General features: G+C 47.5%; 2 protein-coding genes across 4 annotated transcripts in view; one reads left to right on the top strand and one right to left on the bottom strand.

The window, feature by feature from the left end:
* Positions 1–13,227, bottom strand: part of RNF220 (ring finger protein 220) — a 214,916-nt gene extending 201,689 nt beyond the window's left edge. Inside the window, exons 1-2 of one of the 3 annotated variants that reach the window (XM_033113445.1) lie at positions 12,864–13,227; positions 5,764–6,505 (exon numbers count right to left, since the gene is read on the bottom strand). In XM_033113445.1, coding sequence (XP_032969336.1) covers positions 5,764–6,388 — 625 coding nt within the window. In that variant the 5' untranslated portion in view covers positions 6,389–6,505; positions 12,864–13,227. The remainder of the gene's footprint in view (positions 1–5,763; positions 6,506–12,863) is intronic. The other 2 variants (XM_033113441.1, XM_033113444.1) reach the window with 2 other exon arrangements.
* Positions 8,802–11,929, top strand: LOC117027060 (translation initiation factor IF-2-like). Its single transcript, XM_033114486.1, has 4 exons — positions 8,802–8,843; positions 10,223–10,289; positions 10,636–10,853; positions 11,207–11,929. The coding sequence occupies exons 1-4, from the start codon at positions 8,802–8,804 to the stop codon at positions 11,828–11,830; spliced, it is 951 nt and encodes a 316-aa protein (XP_032970377.1). The 3' UTR covers positions 11,831–11,929.
* Positions 13,228–18,025: the final 4,798 nt, after the last annotated feature.

Genomic DNA, 18,025 nt, shown 5'->3' with positions numbered 1-18,025 from the left:
AAGCCCCGCTGTGCTGGCTGCAAGCCTCAGACTGACAGAGGCGACCGCGACTCGCCTCGCCCGAATACCAGCCATCCTCCCGATTCACGAAGGCCTGGATTGGGAAACATTACCCGGAACGGTTTACAGATTTGAACTGCAGGACGGGGAAAACATTTCGAATCTACAGGAGAAACCTCAAAGTCCTCCGGTGCCGCCGAGGGAACAGCTCGCTCCAGATGCGCGTGTATACGTCCATCCTCCCTCATCAGCGCGTCCTAGGCCCTTCCCACTCCCTCCTCCCACTCCCGCCGCCCCTCGCCCCCCACACCCTCTCCCTGCGCGGAGGCCACCTCCACGCCCGCGCAGTTTCCCCCCTCCTCCTCACTCCATCACTCGCCCACCTGCACCTCCGACCCGGTCCCCCATCACCCCGACATCCGCGTGGGCGTGCCCCCTCACTCCCTTCACCCTGTCCCCACTCTCTCTGTGGGTCAGACGACGTACAGGAAACCAACCGAAGGCTCGGCTCCGAGTGCGACCTGGGGGAGCGGGGTCGTGGAGGGCGGGGCGGGGGTGGGAGAAAAGGCCGGCCCTCCATCCGGACCGGCGGGAGGCTCGCCCGGCCCGGGGCAGTGCCGGGAGCTCTCCCGCAGCCTCTAAGTCCGGCCGCGCGACGGCAAAGTCACCAACATTTCTGGAACCACTTGAAAGCCATCTCAGTGGCGGAGGCTGGGGGGTCTTTTTCAAGTGAGCCAACGGGGCCCACTCTATGGTCCTTCCTCCCGGGGCCCGGCCATGCGCCTCTCCGCGCCCCCTCCCCCAAACGATCAATTACCAGCCACCCTACCGCCGGGAGCGGCGAGGGGCTGGCTGGCTGCCGCGAGGAAACAGCAGCCCGGATCACTTCTGCATGACAATTGATGGGAGGGAGGGCGCGAAGCAAGGAGGGAGGACGGCTGCGGTGTCCGTTTTCTCACCATGGTGATTAGGCATTCCGGCCGTGCGAGGAGGCAGCCGCCGACCAGAGCCGCGCGGCGTGGAGAGAGGACCAGGAAGAGAACAAGAGCGGGAGCGGGAGCGAGCCCAGCCGCGCGGGGTGGGCAGGAGAACGGCGGGCACAGCCAAGCCAAGCCAGGCCAGATGGCTCTGCAGCCATCAGGGACTGCTCCCGTCCAGCCCGGCCCCACTTTAGCTGTGCAAACATTTCTTTATCCCAACAAGACAATTAAACCCAGCAGCATGAAAAGGAGTCTCCATGACTGTGTTGGGAATGAACAACCAGAAACAACCACACACATCACAGGAGTTCTTAAAGGGACTCAGGGAGAACCCTGGGGGCAGCTGAGCGACAATCAGGCTATGTCTGGGCAGTCAGTACATAGGAAACCATCTGACCCACATAGGTCTGGTGATTTGCTGACCCTTTTCACAGTGGTCATCTGCTCCACTACAATCCAGGAGTTCAGTCTGGCGAGCTGGGAACTGCCCCAAGCATTCTCTCCAGCAAGAGTAATTCTCCTAAAAGCCCAGATGTGGGTCCCTGCCCACCCCAGTCCCAGAACCCTTGGGAAGTATCCCCTCTAACAGCACCCCCACAATGTAGCTGGCCCTCCTCATTCTGGGCTGCCCTGGCCCTGCATATACTCAGTTGATTTGATTCTTAGGACATAGAGTTTTCAATGGCACGTGCCTTTATAAAAAGACATTTCAAAGTACAAAATTGCATCTTCTACTCAGGGCTTGTGGGACCTGAAAATGAAAGCAGAACATCCAGGAGCTGCTGTGAACCACTGGATTCCTACCTACCTATGAGTGGGCCTGACCACAGGACAGAGGGCCACTGACGGTCACTGCCCAGTGCCTATCCCTGAGGTGAACCAGAAGGCAGGGCCAGTCATCTCTCCATGCAGGCAGTTCTGGTCCCTCTCAGCCCTCTGGTGAGTATGCGTACTCGTCAACTCCAATCGGGGCTGAGTGGATAGACTGGCGGGCTAGCCAAAGACCGTGTCACCAGGCAGGAATCTGGGCACAGGGGTGGCCCACAGAGAATAATCAGGAAATGCACATGATAAGAGCCAGAGTGCTAAGGGGATAATAAATGTATAGATTCTAGCACAAGGCAGCAGACAATACTTATCTTCTCTTTTGTTGTAAAGTTTCCTTAATGAGGAAATGTTTATTTTAAAAGCCCTGGGAAACATATCTGTAGACACTTCATACGGAAGACACTCGTGGACTATTTGTAATTGGTCCATAAATTTTAGCATCATTTCCCTGGACAAGGAGCCTTGGGAGACTGGCTCAGGGAGTGACAATAAACAGGAGTTACCTCAGCCCCCTTCCTGGGGAATTATGCATCCTCCACGAACGGCTTCTCACAAAATACTTCTCCCTTTTTCCAGGGTAAATAAGTCAGTCCTGTAGAGTAAAGGCTTCTTTTTTCCATAGAGCCCAACACCTACCTCGGGAATCACCTGTGATGCCAGGTAGATGAACAGGCAAGCAAACCAGGATCGTCTACTAGGAGAGACAATACTTTACCCAAAGAGCTACATTTATTTCTATAAAAATGCACACTTAATCACAAAAGAAATCCTGCCTATCAGTTTCCACATAGATTGAAGGCAAGAACGATACGTCTGCAGGCCCCTCTTTCAAATGCTCTCACGTGTGGATATATCTGTATATGGATGCAGTGTGTGAGAAAGGGTGGCTGCGACAGTAAAAACTGTCAGCGTTTCCATTGTAAAAGTGATTTTTCATTGACCTAAAACTCAGTCATAAAACTTTTACTCTATGTAAAGGACACCCCACCCCATAACCCCCCTCCCTCAAAAACAAAACAAAACAAAACCCTAAGCTAAATGTTTATTTAGGAGTTTTACTGTTGTATTTAATGAAAACATTTTTGTACATGTTATGAAAAAAATTCATTCACATGAAGAGAACTGAAAAATGGGCCAACCATATCAGAAATCAACTCTAAATTTAAAAAATAAATAACTAAAATATACATGGTTTTATATTATATTGGCAATCTGAGCAAAAGCCACTGTAACCTATAACTTTGCTCTTTTGAACACTTTATATCCTCTCCTCTGGTCTCCCCACCCCCCTCCCTGCCCCATGTGCCCCTCAAGCGCTCCCTTTGGAAGCAGTCTTGTATACTGTCACTCGATTATCTGAGAAATATTACTTATTTAAAAACGGTTCTGTAGGGAGGACCTGAAAGGCATCTAGTGGGAATAATCAGGCCTTCTAACGGCCCTTAAATATGTATTTACATAAAACAGACCATAAATATTCTGACACACATCAGCATATGACAGGAGCCAAGAAAGCTGCTGCAGACTTTGTCACAGTGCCTCTTCAACCCTTTCCGACAGAAAAATGTTTCTCCTGCCTTCCAAAAACTCAAAATCAAAAGCACAGATGCTATGCAGTACAGCCCTGTGATGGCTGCTACACTGCCCAAGGAAAGGAAAGGAGAAAGGAGCACAGATCCAGGGTTACCACAGGGCAACAGTCTCCTCCTCACTTTGCACCTTCGTTTCTTGCTCAAGATTGGTCACAAATGCAACTCTAGATAATAATGTGAGTGCACAAACATCCTATACTCACAGATATGCCCACAGGTTGAATATTTGTGTAAGAGAAAAAAGAGAACACAAAGTACTCTCTAAAGAAAGAATATTTTAAACAAATAGAGGGGGAAAGGGCTGCAATTTCATATAATAGTACAATTTGAAATAAGGAAGTTTCCCCACCCTTCTGATCAGAATATCATTAATTTCAAGGTCAGAATTCCATTTCACTTTGGGAGACAGTCTCATTTAATTTTTCTCCACCCAGGCGTATTCCTATGTGAGGGATCCATCTCCATGGGGGATGGCACCACCACACAATGCAAACCAGGCAAACAGAAGAGTTATGGCTTTGACACTCAGAGGGGAATGGATACCCACATCCATGAGTTCTGACTTGACTAACAAGCTTCCTCTTGCTCTGGGGGTCTGATACAGGTTTGGGCTAAAAAAGATAGAAAAATGAAGACAAGCTGGATTTGGTAGCAGAGAAGAAAGGAATCTTGATCTCTAGATGTTACATTGTGGCATACCAGTCGGGAGAGGATTTCATTTTCAACTTGTATTTGGAGAAAAAAAGGGGCAGAATTTGTCTCCCCCTAACCCAGGGCAGTTTTAGCCAGAGGTCAGATTACAGCTAGCCTTGATCACATTGACAAATGAAAAATAAAATAAAATAAAACAGACCAACACAAAGCCAATCCTTGTTCAGCAGGTATATCTAAAAAGCAAGATCATAACACACACATCAGTTGTACAGAAAGGGAGAAGGTTGAAGAGGAACTAAAGCAAAAGTGAGAGAGCAGCACACGGGCAGTGCTGCTGTCATACAGCAGTGTTCTCCCTTAAGTGGGGAGGTCTTGGGCTTACAGACGCTGACATAAAAGACACACTCGCAACATATTTCAAAACCAAAGAGCGATGGATTTACAAGGTAGGTTGATTTTATGATGACTTTTATTGAAAAGGTACGCTGGGTTTAGGCAGATGCCTTTTAGCGCAGGAAAGTTAACACAGTGCCTAATTCAAGGAGACAGCCTGAGGAAGCAGTGCCGACAGGGGAGAGAGCTGCAATGTCTCTATTACTCTCCTCGGCGTCATAAAGAGAAGAGAAAAAAATGGTATTCGTGTTGGTCGGTATAAAGAGGACGGGAGCACACAAAATACAGAAGAGGGGAAAAGCAAACCTCAGATGTAGTTTTCTTAAGAAAATAAAATGAAGCAAATCTTAGAACAAAGGGTTGGGTGGAAAAACACCCTCAGTTCATAAATTTTCACCAGGCTTGAAGAAAACTGCTCTGTCTCCCCACAGCCCAAAAGCTTCAAAACACAATTATTTTCTGATTATATTAAAGGAAAAGATTTCAGGGTTCAGCCGTCCTAGTCTACAAGTTCCAAATCAGGCTTTAGTTCCAACTGTTAATGAGGGTAGCCAGAGCCCAACAAGGCACTTGAAGAACATGAGAAAGCTGTTCCATAAGCAGAAATTAATAATAGTTGTGAACATCAAATATGGAGCCGTCACACAGGTCAACCGTGTCTAGTCCTAAAACTGAGCCGCAGGATAAGCATCCAGCAAACCTGTTAAATCCCAAGAGAAGGTGGCTTTCTAGCCTTGCGATTGCGAGGAAAATACAGCTGTTTGAAATGCTTTCTGGTGATTGACGACACCTTTGTCCTGCTCTGAAAAACAGCCTGATGTGGACAAGGGCTGAGAGTTATGAAAATAAAATCATGTGGAGTCTGCTGGATGTGATACAATGGAAAAGCTACAAAACATAATACCGAGATCAGAGAAACATAATGAGGATAGCAAAGAGAGGAGGGATGGACGAGTTTCTTCAGGCCCCCCAAATTCCCTAGAAATCTACACTTTCCAAGGAAATGACATTCACTCCATTACCTATAAGGCACCCCTCTTCACTCCAGAGTCCCCAGGGAATAAGCCAATCATGCCCTAGAGAGAGAGGCAGAGCTGAGGCCAGCTTGCCTCTGGCTACCTTCAGAAAAGCATTTCCTACAGAACTCTCGATGGTTACTGACAGAGACAAATAAACGTTAGCACTCTACTGCCATGGAACGGGAAGGAGTTGGCCCTTCCCATTACCAGGAGCAGGAAAAAGGCCACCGACCTGTTGAACACTACTGTAAGGCAGGGCTCACTGCGGGGAGGGCGGGCTCACACCAAAGTACTTACATCTGTCATTCCGATCCTCTGGGCTAGATGACGCTTCTCGATCCGAAATGAGGCCAGAGACAGCAAAAATCTTCTTCCCAGTGTCGTCAACCTTAAGTGAACCGGGGGAGCTAGAGGGCAGCTGTGTCCCAAAGTCATATTCCTTGCCATCTGCATCTGAGAAGCGCAAGTGGGGAGACTCTGTGTCATGGCAGTTCTTCAGTCGCTTGGCTGGTGTAAAGGCAGACTGATAACTCTCCCGGTCCTCAGTAGAAGCAAAAGGACGGAAAGCCCCCACACCACTGTGATTCAGCATACTGATTGGGGTACAATCTAGATTTGGGGGAGCAAACTGAGGGTGGAGGTGTAGTAAAGAAGGGGGGAAATCACGATTGGCAAAAGTGCCTGGCACCCCACCCTGCCGATGGTACATGGAGGCAAAGGTGTAGGAACCATTGGTGAATGGAATATGCACGTCCTTGTCTACTGAGACAGGTACACCAAAGGGTCGTGGCTGCTGACAAGGGATGGAAGCATCGCGGCTGGCCTCAGCCGTGGACGCCAGGACCATCAGTGCTGGGGATGCCAGCGGGTTGGGGAGGTAGGATGAGTTCTCCATCTTGAAGGCTGCCCGGTGTAAGTCCATTGGAGTTTCTTTCTATGGCCCGCGTCACACAAGAAGCAGTCTTCCCTGGGAGGGAGGCCCAGCGGCACCTTGGATCAGGGCAGGGAATATTACTGGGGAATCATCCCCTTCTGAGACCTGTGGAAACAGCAAAGGGAAAAACAGGGGGGAGGAAGGTCAGGGGGAGGAAAAAACGGGAAACCCCAAGTGATCGAAACACCATCCTTCTGGCTTATAGATGCTCGGGCAAGAGACACCACAGGCTTTAGGAGCTAGTGGGCAGCAGCATCAGACCATTTTCATTCAGGAAAATCAATAGACAACTTACTGTGATGTACGCGTAGCTGACTTTGGTCCCTACACGTTCCGGGTGAAATGCGCCTGAGCCCAGCAAAGGGAAAAAAAATCATAAAACCTCCAAATACAATATTCCCCGAGCAAATGAGCTTTGGAAGGCCAAGTCACCCAGTAGATTAGGTGGGGTCTATATTTTAAAAGATTTCCACCTGCATACACCACTCATGGCAGGCCTGATGCTCACAGACCAGACCTACCTCCATGACCCCCACATACGCGTCCTCTCTTTGTCTCCCTAACAACAGCCCCAATAACTAAAAAATCCCTGAATCAAGAACATCGAGACCATGAACATCTGTACATGTTAGCTGGTACTAATTGTACATGTGGATAAATCACACACTTTGGCACATACATAAACACATCTTTATGTATCATCTAACACTGTTTCCAGAAAGAAGTGCTGTGTGAACAAACAACGGCAATGTTATTTTTCCTGCACACCCTCTCTAGTCACACAGGCTTTCTCTTTTCTAAGAAGGAACAAAACCTTCATCAATAAAATGCCAGGCATCTCTGACAATATTTAAAAACATAATGGGTGCCTTTGGCATATGTTCTCTAGAAGTGCCTGCCTTCCAGGGGCAGCAAAGAACAGATCGGTAATTTTAGTTACTAATGCACTCACTCTTAAGTAGATCTGTAAACTGTCTTGAATTTGCCATTAACATTTAGAGCAAAATGTTAACAAAATTTCTGACTTATTTTGTTCTGCTTTTTGGCATAGTCAGAGTTGACGTCTGATGAAGGCCCCTGGAACAAACTGGAGTTCGGAAAGACTTCTTTCAATTTCCTTTTAAAATGTAGGTTGAATTTACATTTTCACAGCCACTGATTCTGTTTCCAAATTTATTTTGAATGGGGAATGAGAGAAGGGCTATGTATCAAAAGTCCAGATGACGTAAGAAGAATACTAAGACTCTTTACCTTCAAAAATATACACTAAATAGAAACTTAAATGAAACTCAGAGTGTAACCAAAAAGCACTATCTGCTACAAATGACAACCTTTAAATTGAGTGTCATGCCTCGAATAAAATTTGCCCCCTCCCTTAAAAAAGCCCGCCGAGGTAATGGAGTATCTTTGGTATTCCCTTAAAGAGAGGAACCTCAGTTAAAGATGAATCCTCCTGGCTTAATGCAGTGCAAAGAGAGTATTTCCTTCTCCCATCCTGTGGCAGACGTGTCAATGACTGTTATTAATTGGGAAGATGAGTGCACACCATCAGACTGCTTCCTCATTTGGCATCTTTCCTTATAGACATCATTGCTAAATTACCAGATTATGTATCTCACATTAACGGATTTTTCTCTCTTCCAAATTTTAAATAACTTTCCTGTCAAGTTATAGCAGTGCAGGGAATGATCTGCCAGGGACAGCCAGTTAGCCTGACAAGTCTGGGAATCCTATTCTTGGCTGTTTTCAAGTCAGATTAATGGCCACACAACATGGATGCTCTAAAAGTGGGTCTAGGGCTGTTCCAAGGGTTCCAAGCAGCTCTTCACAACAGAAATAACTAAGTACTTGTCCATCAACAAGCAATATTATATGAGGCAAGCTGGAAAAAAGGGCAAACATAATACACTGGGGTTGAGGGGAGGAATGTTTCTCCCCCCAAAATAACCAATCACCCAGAGGATTGGCTTTCTATTTTTACTTCCTGGATCACCTCATTACGTTAAATGAGTTTCATAAATTAGTAATCTGGCGACAGCACCGGACACTCCAACAGAACACGGTGAATCACTCAAACCTGGTTATTCATTTGAAACTTCATTATACTGAAAATAAATCAACAATATTTTTCCAGCCCACATCTTTTTTACTCCACTGTATGGGCGTTGGTCTCTGTGGGGGGAGGAGGAGTGCTTTTTTTCATTTCCTTTTTCTTTCTTACCCCCTCCTCACATTAACAACTTGTATAGATGAGGCTTCAGCAGACCACAGTCATTATGAAAATCTATAGTTAATACACTCCCAATGTCAAAATGTCATGAGTTTAAACACAGAACCCAAAATAAGAAAACTAACTGACCCTCTTAATTAAAAAAATATGGATTGTAAGATAATCAGCTTGATGGAGCATTTGGGTGACTGTAAAGAACGGGGCAAAGGGAAAGTAAGTAACTGTTACTTTTCTGCCTCTATGCTGATTTTTTTTAATTTAGCACTTCGTGCAAATCCAGATTAAAATAACTCCAGCTATTGATCTGAGCAGTGGAATTGACATTAATTTTAGTTCACTTCTCACTTTGCAAAGGGATCAATAGGAAGTAATAACAGCTGACATCCCCGCTGAAAGGAGGAGAAAGAAGGGCTGAAGACAGAAATCGAAAAGCAACCAAATAAATCATCAGCTACTTTTCCACGGCATCAGACAAACTCCAAACAGATTGCAAAAAGTCTTTGTTGAATTAACTAAACAAGGAGGAGGGATCAATCCCCGAAGCTAAATAAATTGTCTGGCAGGCAGTGAGGTTGGACGGAGAGACCAACAAATATTGAGTTTTAAAATTTTCAAATCCTTGACGTGACGGGTTTGGTTCAGGTCTGTATGTGTGTGGGAGTTTGTTTGTTAAATCACACACTCGACCCCGATTTAAAGTGATTACAAAACGCCAACTGAATAATTAGTGAGATCACTAATTGCATGGTTAAACATGCCAAAACCAAGACAAATGAAACGAAGAAGCTGGCGTTTGGAACGTGAAAATATCAGTCTGAGCTGATGCGCAGCGCTCCCCGCTCTCCAGCGGGAACTAGCCACTCTCGCACTGGAAAACTGAAAGCCAGAGAGGAAGTCTCAGAGAGTGGGCAACTGCCCACCCCAGCCTCTGACCATCCCTGTCTCGGGTCTGGGCTCCCTGACGGTCTCCAGGGATCAGTGCAGAAGGAAGCCGCTCTGCTGCTTCTGGGAGCCAAACCCACTTGCAAATGACCGCCACAAAGAAAGCTGCAAAACCTCTTTCCCGGAGCCCGAGCTCTGAACGCCCACCAAACTACGATTCTGGGGGCAATTACAACGCACACACAACACTCCTCTGCTTATTACAACAGGTGACGTTTTTGTGGTCTCTGAACCGTTTCCAAAAGCCAGGAATGAAAATAATAGAACAAATGAAACGATATTTTTCCTTTGCATAAATAAACTTTTAAAAAATTAACAGGCAACTTAAAAAGCAAAGAACAATGGGAAATGGGGCCAGGGTAGTGGGGAGTTTTGAAGAACTCAGGAAAGAATTTCTTTCTTTCTTTTTTTTAAGTTCACAGACTTCTTCGCTTGAAGAGAATTCCCCGCACACCAAATGCCCAGGGGGTATCTGGAAACACCGCTCTAACAGAAATTTTACCACCATATGCAAAAGCTCAGGAAGCATAAGGCTAACACAGTTCCAGGGCTGGGGCCAACGCCCGCGAATCAGACGTGGCCAGGTGTCGGTCCCAGGTTTGGACCCCGACCCAGGCCCGGCTTAGCTAACGGATGCGAATCTGAGACAGCCCGGCCTGTCCGAGAGTGCGGAGCTGCGGGGCTGCCCACTCAGCGAGCGGGTGCAGAATTCAGCCGGTAAGAATCTTAACTGGGAAAAAGCAACTCTTTTAGGAAAAACGGAGGAAGAAGAGGTGAAGGCGAAACCTCCATCAACTTAGGGCCAACGGCAGAAACGAGGCCGCCACTCTTTGGCTTCACCTCTCCCTCCAGTTCTCGGTTGCCTTTACACAAAGAATACTTTAGGTCCCAACAATCTCCTCCCGAAACAGTCTGCTTGTAACTTTGGGGAAAGAGGGCGCCGGCCGGCAAAGAACGGACAAGTGCGAGCGGCCCTAGTCTGCAGCCGGGCAAGACCCGTGGGGCAGGGGCACGGAGGAAGCTGCCTTGGATCAAAGTCCAAGCACCTCTTGCCCCTGAACAGCCCCGCCCCACGAGTCACCCGGGTCCGGCCGCCGCGCGCCACCGCTTCGCCGGGCAGCCAGCAGACTCCTGGATTCCTGCTCTCCTGCAAATGCGGACCGGCTCCGGGGAGCCCGGCCCTCCCCGTTGCGCGACTGTGGACCCGAGTTGCAGAAGGGAGGGCTCTGCCTCTCGCACCGCGGTCTCAGGCCGCGGCTCGCGACGCCGCTCGCAAAACAGGTGTGTGTCACCGCTCGCCCGGCCCCGGCCCCGTCGGTCACGAGCGGCGCGGCGCGGCGCAGCCCTGCCCTCGGCCTTCCCCCACCTCGACCCGGAGCTCAGCGATCGAACTCACGCCGCTCTTGCAGGGTTCCCGCGGGCCAGGAGGGATGGGAACGGAAAACGCCCATATCGCTTTTCCTCGACGCTCTGTCTTTTCCCCCTGAGCTCATTTTCCATTCGCGAGAAGAACCCCCGTGACGGGTAGAGGAGGAGGCCGGGCACCCCTGCCCGCTCCCTGCGGTCTGACCCACCGCTTCCTCACTGACCGCCTTGTTTTCTCTTTATTTTCCCTTTCCTCTTTACCCCTCAAGCCGAGTCCGGAGCGGAGGCGAGACGTGTCTGGTGGGCATCGTGGGCAGAGAGCAACCGAGTCTTTCCTTTCAGTGGCTCCCGGGGCAGGGAGACGGCGCAGGCCAGAGACCCCGCGGGGCCAGGCCAGGCAAGACGCAGCCCCACACCCAGTGCTCCCGCCCCACTCCTCCGTCCCGTGCGACGCGCACCGGGCTCCGGGCCCGGGCCCGGCCTTGGCGCTCCGCTGGAGCGGCGGCCAGGGCGGGAGAGAGCCCTGGTTTCTTAACGGGAAGCGCGAGCTCTTCCTCCGCCTCCCGGCAGTCCGAGCCCCCGCTACTTCGGGGCTCTGTGTACCCTCGGCGGCCGGGGTCCACCCGGGCCTCGAGTTCTGGGAGCGGAGGACAGAGAGGGCATCCCCTCGGATGGCCTCACCACTGTGGGCGGCCTCACCCGGGGGGCCACACGGAAGCTCTCCACCCAAGTTTGTGTGCCCTGTAAGAAAAGCTTTTCCCTTACAAAGCACAAAGGCGAAACGCCCAGGCCGAGCCCTGAAAAGCCCGGGGTTGGGGAGGGGGTGGCCGGAGGCTCGGGAGCACGGTGGCGGCGCCGGGCTCCGGACGGAGAAGGTCGCTCGGCCGGGCTAACGAGCGCGGCGCCAGTGGCCACAGGACCGCAGCGACCCGCGTGCTCACTGAAAAGTTTTGTTCTCAAGTCGGAGGAAGAGAAATTGTTACTCAGTTTAAGGCAGGTCTAAGATAAAAATAAAACTACGAAAAGAGCAACGTGCCGCTGTCTATTCGGTGGTCCTCCCACCCCGTTCTGTAAAACCGCGGGGAGATGAGAGTCCCGGCGCAGAAAATCCCGGGAGACCCCCCACGGGTCGGGCTGCTCTCAGGCCGGCAGGTCCAGCCGTGCGGAGCCCGGAGTTTACCCGTGGCATTATAAGGGTCCACCTCTGTGCCAGCACCTGCCTCCTTCCTGCCCGCCGCTGCTCCCCCCACCCACCCCACCTCCCTCCACGCCCTTCACACCCGCCCCTGCCAGGAAAGTAAGTGGAGCACCCGGGGGCCCAAGGCGCCTGGGCTCTCCCGGGTACCCCACCGGGCCGGTAGTGCGTTGTGTGCGGGCGGCTGGGGTCCCTTCTCATTCCGATTGCCCCTTCCCCATCCCGCCTGCCGCCTCGGGCTCCTCACTCAGTACCACCCGGTCCCGGCCTCGCCGGAAATCACCGCAGGATACACCCGGGAGCCTGGTGAGAGGGCATTCTGGAGACCGACCCAAACAAAGTGGGGATGGGCTTATTAAAAGATGGAGAAAAGAAGTCCTGCTCCCTTCCCTTGCTGTCCCCTCACCCTCCCTACTTGTCCAATTCCCGCGTCTGGTCCCTCCCCCTCGCACCCCCCAAATAAAACACATTAAGGAAAACTCAAGACGGAAAGTTTGAGTGAGGCAGCGCACGGAGCGCGCAGGGCACCGATGCCGGGAGGCTCCGTCGGGAAGATCTAAGACGCGCCAGTCCAGGTCCCAGCCCCTGCCCATGAGTGGGGGGAGCCGCCCGAATCTCTAGGAAACGGACCCGGAAAGTTAGCCAGGTTCCTGAGCAGCCGGGCCGCCCTTGCACCCACCCCTCTGGTGAGCACCCATACACCCACACCCCTCTCTGGTCTCCATACTTGCCGTGGAAATTCTTTGGGAGAATGGTCGCACTTTTCAGGACACGGAGGGGAAAAGGCGGTGAGTGTGGTGCATGAAAAGTCCTGGGTGCGCAGGGCCGGCGGAGGCGGCGGCGGCGGCGGCGGCAGCGGCAGCAGCAGCGGTAGGCGGCTGGCCCCGGGTTTGTGTTCGCGAGCTGCCTGGGATTGCATGTACAGATCAAGAGACTCGGTTGGTGTGAGAGAAGGAGCAGTGCTGCCTCTCAGCGCTAGCTCTAATCAGTGAATGAGCCTCCACTCTACCAGGGACTCGGAGACGCACACACACTCACGCGCGCACGCACACACACACGCACACATTCTCTCACACTCACACACATACAGGCACTATGAGCACTGAATACATTAGGGCACTAAGGGACTCTGGGAAATGGAGTCCAGACCCAGGGCACTCCAGGCGAACAGACCTGCTGGCCCTCACCAAAGCGCTCCAAAGTCTTGGGGTCGTGAGACACTGTGGAGATTGCCGAGAGCTCTACCTTTTGTTCACTCCCCATCCCCCACCCCACCCCCAAAGATCTCAATGAATGGTTTGGTCTTCTTGCTTTCTTGAACCGAAAGTGACCAAGAGTAAATGGGTCAATCTTTAAGACTGACACCCACTGCAGCTAAATAACCCCCCAATCCTGGCTCCTTCATAAACTCTGCCTTTTTGCAGAAAAATCTTACCTACTGCTTTGCTCCTGGAATGCTTCTCTGGGTCTTTGCCTATAATAACAAGATAATAAACGAATATAAATAAAACTATAACTTTTAGAGGGGGGTGGAGAAGGCCTAGTCTAGCACCCAGATTTGAGAATAAAAAATTTAACTGGTGTTTATATTTATAGTTCTTTCTTTTCAAATCATTTTATATCATCCTTTAATTCACCATGTACTAAAAGATAAATAGGGGAAATGGACGAAGAACTAACATTCCCTGAGTGTCTTCTAGGAGCTGGGTTTCAAGACTACATAATCTCATTTAATTCTTAGATTAATTCTGAAGATAATAGTATCACTATTTTACATATAGAAGAGGAAACTAAAGTTGATAGCTCATGGGAAAATGGTCAAAAAGTGTAGGATAGCAGGTAGTCCTAGCTCTGAGAGCAAAGCCCAACCAAAATCTAATCCTGGTTTTAAAAATCATTCCTTTCTTTTGTGGCTCTGTTTCTGAAACCACAGATTCCTCATCTGGAAAAAAAATGGGAGGCAGGGGGGAAATAGTATAACTGATAATCCCACCTGCAAAGAATCACACATCTAAAAACAAAGAGCACTCAAAGTCTCATTCTTGCTATTATTTTGGTCTTTTTAAAAAATGTTTAACATTATGATAGCATCTAAATATTATGTATATTTAGTTAGGTATACATGTATGGTTTGTACTTAAAATTTTTAGTTTGCAACTCTTTAGGTAAATGGTTAATTTGCTCAATCTAGAGTTCTTTGTTTATGACTATTTCTAGCTCTGTAATTCATGGGATTAAGGTTGTTTGTTCCAGAACCTCTAAGTCTTTACCTACTAGTCATTTGTTCACACAGCAGCATTTATTGTATGAGGCACTCTTCTTCCCACTAGACTACTCTTTTCTGCTGGACTGTAAGCTTCATGAAGGCAAGAACCATGTTTGTTTTATTCAGCATTTTATCTCAACATCCAACAGCGTTGATCTCTTAATTGAAAGAATAAATGAGGATATAAAAGCAAAATGAACAAACAAAATTTCTGTTCCCAAGAGCAGAAAAGAAGACCAGAGTTAGAAAACAATTTGATGACTGCTATAATTTAGGGTAACCATGTGATTTATTGGCCTGAGACAAGTTTAATAGTGAAAAACAGCAATATTAATAATTACCTGGGATGGCAAGTGTGAACAGGGAGCATTCTGAGCAAAGCAGGTCGAATGGTCACTCTAGCTACATAAGGTGTTTCATTCACTCATTTAACAAGCATTTATTCAGAGCTCTCTTGTGTGGTGTGTTGAAGGGCCTATAAGCCACTTGATTTCCCTAGAAATTCAAGTATGAGGCATTTAGTAGCAAGACATAGAAGTAGGGCAAATCACAAAAGGCTATATATACTAAGCTAAGGAAAGTGGATCTATCTTACAGATGATGAGAAAATCTTTGAGGGTTTTTCAGGGGTGAGGCATGGTAGGATTTCTGTTTTATTATTTTTATTTGTTGGATTTCTGTTTTAAAAAGAGGAGTAGTTACTGGGCAAACAGTCTGGAGCTTAGACAGGAGGCAGGGAGAGCAGTTAGAAGTCTATTACAGGTCATTCAGTTATATAAGACCAGGTCTTATATTATAGTAAAATAAAACCGGGTCTTATATTAATTTTTACTTCAAAAGACGCATTAGAGCTGATTGTCCAGCTAGGTCTTATTTTCGGGGAAACACGGTAGTAAAGCATAAACCAAGGTACTGGAGCAGGAAAAATGGAGAAGAGGGGACACATTACAGTGAGATCCCAAAGGTGGAATCAATAGGATTTAGCCACTTACTATGGTAGATGAAGGCAGAAGGCCCTATATAAATCCTAAATAGGATTTTATTATTTATAGGACAAGATGCTGTCAGTATTTTAATGTTCATCAGTAGTAAAAGGCTTCCTCAGATCAGCTTATAGAGTTCCCATAAATCCAGTGCACATTCTCACGGGTAGATGATATAGATAAGAAGCCCTATGTCAATCATGAAGCCAAACACTTTTAACTGCTCCCATATGCGATGGTCTGCATCGTGATGCAAACACTTAGGAATCAGGAAAATAATCATCGTCTATAAAGACAAAATAAGTGAAAAATTAAATGCAAACCCGCCCCCACAAAACCATAGCAAAATCATAGAATGCAAAATTGAATATGAAATACCTCACTAATTCACAGGTCACGTGTTCAGCAACCTCAACTATCCAAAACACAATGAACCAGGAAATAGGCAAAAAGGGTCCCCGAATAGCCAAAATAAACACTACAAAGTCCATGAACTAAAGTTAACACATTTTACTCCTAGGAGAATTCCTCAAGCCATCACTCAGAGCTGATTTACTCTTTCTTAGGTACAATTCTAATAAGCTTGATTATTTGGCTTTCCCATTCACAGCCGATTAAGATTGTCAAATTAAAAGGGGGCAGCCATTAAAAAGAATTAGATAGACTTGGATGTACTGACGTGCAAGGCTACCTATTGTATATTGTCAAGTGGGAAGAAAAGCAAGTCATGTAACGGTATGCATGGTACGATTTGGTATTTGTATATACACGAGTAGACACACACTGACAGAGAATGGCCCATAGGAATATATATTAAATGCTAACAATGGCTATGCCTAAAGAGTGAGAGTGTGGATGTGGGTGAGTGTCGGGGTAGGGAGCCAGGAATGAAGGGGAAGACTTTGACTTTTCACTTCATATGCTTCTGCTTGTTTCGGTTTCAGTGAACATATATTAGTTTTGTAATTTTGATATCCATTTAAAAGCATATAAAAAAGAGCAAAGTGCAGTGTTTTAGAGCAAGCACACTGACAGCAAGAAGTGGAGACCAAAATACAAGGGAGCGCAAGAACTCAAAACCAGATAATGGGAGTTGTTTGGTACAGAGTTAAAAAGCCCAGTTCCATCAGTTGCCCCAGAGGATGTCACAAATTCAAAACCAGCTTTCAGAGATAAGTCATCAAGGAACACATTATGCTTAGTATATTTTACTTACGAGAGCAAGCAAGTGTGTAAAAACTTAGAAAGATAAATTCCCACCAAAAGCAGATTTTGATACTTTAGGAAGTAAATTTCAGTTGTCTGGAAAATATACTTTTGTGTAACACATCATTCCCTGAAGATGAGAACTGAAGGAGATATTACTCTGTGTAAGAGCAGAGGTGATGCAGAGTAAGGAATGGCCCATAAATTCAATATTCAACAAACATCTATTGAGTATCCACCAAGTGCTAGTCATTAAGGACACAAAGATAAATTTAAAAATAGTCCCTGCCCTAGAGAAGCTTACAGTCAGTCCAGCAGCAGCAGCAGAGACGCATAAGGAAACAGAGTGAGCAGTGCTGTATGGAAATTCTGCCTAATGGGTGGTGGAAACACAAAAGGGGGAGGTGCTAACTCTGCCTGAAGCCATTAGGAAAGGAGGCAGAGACATAAGTGGGTGTTTAAAAAATAACTGCTATATGGGATGACATTTAACCTGTGTTAAAAATGACTATTATGAGATGATACTTAAGTTGGGCTTTGAAAAATAAGTAGAGTTTACCTGGGGAAAAAAGTGAGAAGAGCACTCCAGGATGAGGGAACAGTATATGCAAAGACAAGGAGACATGAAAGTTTTGGTCACATTTAGATGGTGCATTTTAAACTTTTCCACAAGAAAGAGGTGGTGATGGATGGTGGTGTCTAAGGGCAAGCCTGAAATGATTTGCCACTAGTTTGGAATTTTTGTCTTGAAAAAAATCAATGGTTGGGTAGCTGGATGGCTCAGTAGGTTAGAGCACAAGCTTTCAACATGGTTGCCGGTTCAATTCCCACATGGGATGGTGGGCTGCACCCCCTGCAACTAAGATTGAAAACGGCTACTGGACTTGGAGCTGAGCTGTGCCCTCCACAACTAGATTGAAAGAACAACGACTTGACTTGGAGCTGATGGGCCCTGGAAAAACATACTGTTCCCCAATATTTCCCAATCAAAAAACAATATCAATGGAAACTTTGCCTTCAACTCCACAAACATACTATGCTTAAACCTAAAACAATGTTTTAAATTATTTATCATTTGTAAAACTGATGCTGTAGAAAGACACGCCACATTTATCCAGCACTTTCTCATATCCCATGTGTAACGCTAAAGAATCTAGGGGTTCTTGTTTGTAATTTGAAAATCAAAGGAATAAGATATGAGGTCTGACAATTAAGTTTGCAAACTCATCCTAGCAAAAGCGCTCCATACCTCATTGCTGAATAGCACTATGGTCACCTTCAAAGTACTCCCCTTGGGAAGCTATGCACCGACGCCAGCTCCTAGTCTACCCATCAAAGCAATTTTGGAACTCTTTTTCTGGAATGGCCATCAGAGTTGTCGTCGTATTACTCTTGATGTCCTGAATGTCATCAAAATGTCTTCCTTTCAATATTTCCT

The sequence above is a fragment of the Rhinolophus ferrumequinum genome, chromosome 9 (assembly GCF_004115265.2).
Source record: "Rhinolophus ferrumequinum isolate MPI-CBG mRhiFer1 chromosome 9, mRhiFer1_v1.p, whole genome shotgun sequence".
Classification (NCBI taxonomy): Eukaryota; Metazoa; Chordata; class Mammalia; order Chiroptera; family Rhinolophidae; genus Rhinolophus; species Rhinolophus ferrumequinum.
The sequence above is the reverse complement of the archived record's forward strand: the minus strand, read 5'-3'. Positions and strand labels throughout refer to the sequence as shown.